The sequence below is a fragment of the Natrix helvetica genome (assembly GCF_964273705.1).
Source record: "Natrix helvetica genome assembly, chromosome: 3".
Taxonomy (NCBI): domain Eukaryota; kingdom Metazoa; phylum Chordata; class Lepidosauria; order Squamata; family Natricidae; genus Natrix; species Natrix helvetica.
Window position 1 is genome coordinate 144,130,360 of NC_138549.1, and position 5,237 is coordinate 144,135,596.

General features: G+C 46.5%; 1 protein-coding gene across 1 annotated transcript; it reads left to right on the forward strand.

Annotated features, from left to right (window-relative positions):
• The first annotated feature begins 2,586 nt into the window (after positions 1 to 2,586).
• On the forward strand, positions 2,587 to 4,885 carry LOC309389841 (beta-3 adrenergic receptor-like). The gene has a single exon (XM_081948694.1). The coding sequence runs from the start codon at positions 3,422 to 3,424 to the stop codon at positions 4,484 to 4,486; it is 1,065 nt and encodes a 354-aa protein (XP_081804820.1). The 5' UTR covers positions 2,587 to 3,421; the 3' UTR covers positions 4,487 to 4,885.
• Positions 4,886 to 5,237: the final 352 nt, after the last annotated feature.

The window sequence follows — 5,237 nt, forward strand, 5'->3', positions numbered from 1 at the left end:
ACAGTGGCTTGTTGTACAAAGACAGTGTGTTTTGGGGAAAAAAATTAACTAAACAATACCTTTTAGTGTGTGGTTTCCCCTTAAGTATTATCTCCCTTGGCCTTACTTTCAATAAGCCTTTCCCCCTTTGAAATAACTTTCTTTTGGCAACAAAGGAGAATATTTGTAGCTCAAGGTTGAAATGTGGAGTCCCTGAGGCTCTCTGAGCTTAGTTGTTTTCTTGTAGATGTTTCAATACTCAAACTAGGTAACATCATCAGTGCTAGTCCCTCAGTTATCCTTTGATTTATAAGGGTTATTTTTGGCTGAACTGGCATTTTATTACTTCTCTAAGTAATTCCAGAAGTAATCCCCTAGAAAAAAATTGGGCAGGGTGTTCTGCCTATCTTGCCTATCTATTGTTTTCCTTCAATAAAAACCTGAAGATTGTAATTGTAAACCCAGAGAACATGTATCTGGCAATCTATACAATTTCAAGACTAGATTACAATAACTAAGGAGGTCTGTAGTTCAGAAGTGTCCTTTTTGTGCAGAAAATCTTAAACTCTGCCTCAGGTATTTTCAGAAAAATTCTGGGGTAATGCTGGAGTGAGATAGTTTCTTGCATCTTTTTGCATCAGTTGTTGTTTCGTTTGATGGGGAGAAAGTACTTGAGAAACTTTTAATGGAGAATTTCAGATAAATTCTCAAGGAGAGAGAAAGGCATTTTTGCATTTATTTGATTATAAGTGACCATAATCATGGGGACTCAATAACCACTCCTCCCTCCTTGCTGTTTTCTCTCCGTCACCTTCCCATGCTTCAGTTCAGTTCTTGCTTCAGTTTCTATTCCTCCCATGAGGTTTTTGCCACTCTGTGTCATAGTTAACAGGAAATTTTTCCCTTGAGAAATTGCTGGAGACTTTCTTCTTCTTCTTATGGAGAAAATGCTCCGTTCATTTCACTATCCACAATAGCAATAGCACTGAGACTTATATATCGCTTCACAAATTGGGTATCTAATTTTAAAAACCATAATTCTCCCTCTACCCTCCTGGCAAAACAGGCAAGTCAATCACCCATGTTGCCTGGGATTGATAAGAGCTGTTATACCTGACCCACCTGGAAGGCACCTGAATGGAGAAGGCTGGGCAATTTAGACATTTGTTTCTCACTGATGACCGCTGGATTAGACCACTGGTACATTGGACCACTGATATATTGGACCACTGATGGCCCATGAGAAAATTTTGGTGGTCCACACAAAAATCATTTGCATTTTTTATATTGCACTAATTATTATCTTTTTAAAAATTCATATTAGTGGTCCGTGGGATTTAAAATTATGAATTTAGTGATCCCTGACAGTGGTGAGTTTCAATTTATTTTACTACTGGTTCACCCGTGTGCGCACACATGCGACACTTCTGCGCATGCATGTCATGTGGGTGGGCGGAGCCTCTGCCGCCACCACTGCCAGTTTGCCCGATCTGGAGCGAACTGGCAGAAACTCACCTCTGGTCCCTGAGGTCCGAAAGGTTGGTGACCCCTGTTCTAATCTAAACAAAATTAGCAACATCTGTTGCTAATTCCCCTTCCTATTCTGCTGAACTGAAGAAGCTTCTTGAATAAGAAGGGAAACCTCTTCAAGCAAGAACAAAGGGAGTCCAGTTGCTTTTTGAAAAAGCACCTTTGGGACAACCGTGACTGAGAATCTCCATAGACCTCTCCTGTTGGATGCTTAGCGGGTAGGATATGGCTTCCCGAGGTGAGGGCCTCAAGGGGGCTCTTTGCCCACGAACCCCAGAAAACAGAGAAAGACGCCTTCTGAAGATTGGCGGGAAGATTGATGGTCTTCCCGCCTCCAAGGCTCCTTCGGGCGTCCAGCACGAAGCAAAAGAGCCGCCTCTGGGCAGACGCAGAAGCTTCGGGGGGCGGGCGGCCCCGAACAATCCCGACCCGGGCTGGCATGCTTTACGGAGCGAAAATCCAGACGGCGGTTGCTCTTCGCTTGGGCGGACGGGTTCGTTTCCACGACTCGGGAGACAGGAGCGCTGAGCGGAGCCCACCTGCCCGCCTTTCTCAGCAGGCCAGCCAGGGTGATGTTACCTGCCTGGGTAACCAGCAACACCTGTTGCGAGCGGCTCTAGCAGCAAATCGCTGCACGGCCGCGCAGAGAGCGAGGCGAGAGAGGAACGGACGGAGGCGGCGAAGCTGTTGCGAAGAAGCTCTGACTTTTAAAGCGAGAAGCGGGGGGGGGGGGGGGGAGGCGGAGGAGCTGTTGGCCGGCCGGAGCTTGCATTGAAGCTGCGAGTAGGAGCCGGACGCTCTTGGCGCTGCAGGAAGGGCCTCGGGGGTCAGCCGAGCTCCCTTCGGGGCTGGCCGAGGAGCTCGGCGAAGATCGTGGCGGAGCAATACCGACGAAGGCAAGAAAGTGCTCAGGGGCCGCGATTTCGCCCTGAGGTTGCCCAGCTGATGTTGGACTTCATCCCCGTGCGAGGGTTACTTTGCGCTGCCGGAAGATGCTGGGCACAAATTGCCCCAGTCTGAAGTGTTTTAGGGTGCGTTTTTAAAAGCCGCCTTATCCCTTGGGGAGGGAAGGGGTGGGCTGGGCTGGGCTGATGGGCAGCATAAACAGGCCTCAGTCTGGGTGGGAGCATTCACCTTGGAAGATCCTCCTGCGTGCAGAGGAAAGGGTTAAGATGCACTCTTGGCTTGGCCCCCTTTTAGAATGCCCACCTGCAATTACTACAGGGAGGTAGCTCAGAAGTGGGTTACAAGCAGAGGTTGCAATTGGGTAATCACAGACTCTGTGGAATGCAGGATCATCAGCCCTGAAGTTCTATCCTGAAAGGCAGCTGTCCATGTTACTTGGTGTGTGCCCCCTCCCCCTCCCCCACCAAGGAAGGGAGGAGCCTGGATATTCCATTGTATTCAGGAGCAAATAGCATCAAAACGCATCAAGAATATTCATTATCACTTAAAGGAGTATATCAATTCACCATATGTTATCAGAGAGGAGGAGAGAAAATCTTGGGTGGATGTTCTGGCGGCGGATCAAACACAGTGATTGAAAAGGTGGACTTACTCTTCGAATATTGATGCAAGCCACAGATCTGATCCCTCCCTTGAGCTGTTGCTTCTCTGACTTTTGTTTCCCCTTTCTGACATATGGAGAAGACCTCTTGTTTCAGAGCCCTTCCTGTTTGACTTTTGCTCAGGTGCTTCACGTACCTACAGACTATGTGACTGCACCAGCTGATCTGAGCTTCAAAGACTGAACCGTTTATTGGCATGGACCTCCCTATGAATTAGTCGTTTCTGAGCCAAGCATCCTGGGAAACTGCTAGTCTGTAGAACCTCTTCCATGGCCCTTTGAAAGTGGAGCTCCCTAGCTGGCTTCTTTCTGTTTTGCCCTGTGAAAGGAAAGAGAGCCTGATCGATGTCGGGAAACAGCAGCAGCGACAGGGATGCCAATAGCACAGAGTGCAGTGTGGCCTTCGCTGGAGTGGTCTGCCAGCTGCTCTTCATGGTCCTCCTAATCGTGGCCATCACTCTTGGAAACCTGGTGAGTCTCCTGGTTTTCTTCTGTGTAAGGCAATTCCGGACTCCCCAAAGCTACCTAAAAGCTTCTTTGGCGGTTGCTGATTTGGCCGTGGGGCTCATTGTAGTACCTTACTCCGTTTATCAGGAGACGAACATGTTGGCCTATGGGATGGAGAGGCCACCTGGCTTGTCGGTCTGTTTGATCATTGGCCCTATCTTTGCCGGGTGCACCTTAGTCTCAATCAGCACCGTATTTCTGCTTTCGGTTGAGAGGACCATCACTGTGCTGAAGCCCTTGCACAGGAAAGCTGTGATTACCAAGCGCAGGATCACTTGGCTGATTCTTGGATCTTGGATCCTGAGTTTCTCCTTGGCGGTGATACCTCTGCTCTCGGTTCGGAACATCACCTTTGAGTACAATTCCTGCAGTAAGATGTGCAACTACGGCTTTCCTCCAGGCAAGTTGCCAGAGTCCAATTGGAACGTCATGCTCCTGTACCCAATATTTGACTTCACCCTCTTAGTTGGCATTTTTGTTGTCAACTCCATCACCTTTGCCACACTCCGGCAGTACTACAAAATGCGGAAGCAACTGAGGGAAGAACCACAAGGAACCCACCGGCTCTCTTACCCTGATGTCACTGCTGCCAGGACCATTGGCATCCTGACCTTTGCATTCTCCGCGTCTTTCGTTCCCATTGCTGTATTTGTTGTGGGCTCTGTGGTGAGATATGAATGGTGCCAATTCTCCTTCTATGCTTTCTGGATCCTGGCTTCCAACAGCTGTTGGAATGTGGCTATCTATAGTGTTTGGGACCCCAAATTCCGGCAAGGGATGCGGGAAATGTTCTGCAAGCAAGCCGATCCCCAGCAGCATTCCAGTCACTCACCGGAGGGGCACTGTTCTGCCCCTGCTTGTGTAATAGTCCTCAAGGAGATGCTCCGTCCAGAGTCCAACTAGTGGCAGAATTGGTACCTGCTGTTTTTAAAGAGATGATTGGGTTTTTTTTGGCTTCAGAGCAGTATGGGTATTTTAGCTGTAGATTCTGGATTTTTCAATAACTATTTTCCTCTTCAGCTGTTGCAGCTTAATGGAATGCCTCCCCCGCCCCCTAAAGTATGTACTTTCTTAGTGCCAGATTTTTCTTTCCATTCATTGGATTGGAGCCTCTTGACCTTTGTATAGCAAATGTAGAACGAATTTATGAGGATGCATTTCAGAGTGTTGGAAGCACATTGCACTTTTAAAAACTGCTGCTAGAAAAATATCTTAACACAGAGCAGCTATTTGTTAGTGACTCCTGATCCGTATAAAAATATCCCCGTTTTGATTTACAGGATGGGAATAAAAGAAGAGAAAGAGAGAGAAAGAAAAAGAAGAAACTTTAAAATACATCACATAATGAATGTGTGAATCTCTAGGCATGATGAGGGCTGAAATAATATGTTCTGTGTTCTGTTTTGCAAAATTAATCCAAGGTAATATATTACATTGTACACTTGAAAAACAATGACCTTTTAATTATTGTTAATCTTATAGTACTCAGTATATATTCTAATCTATAGCATTTATTCATAAATGTATTTGCACAAAAATTGCCTATTTAAAAATGGTAAAATGGAACTTTTTATGATTGCTGACGTTTTGTTGACATTGATATTTGCAAGAAAGATTATATTAATCTGCAGCAATATAGGAAAAAATGATTCAG

Bases quoted from the DNA above. Each gene is read 5' to 3' on its own strand.
- LOC309389841 (XM_081948694.1), top strand. From the start codon at position 3,422: ATGTCGGGAAACAGCAGCAGCGACAGGGATGCCAATAGCACAGAGTGC.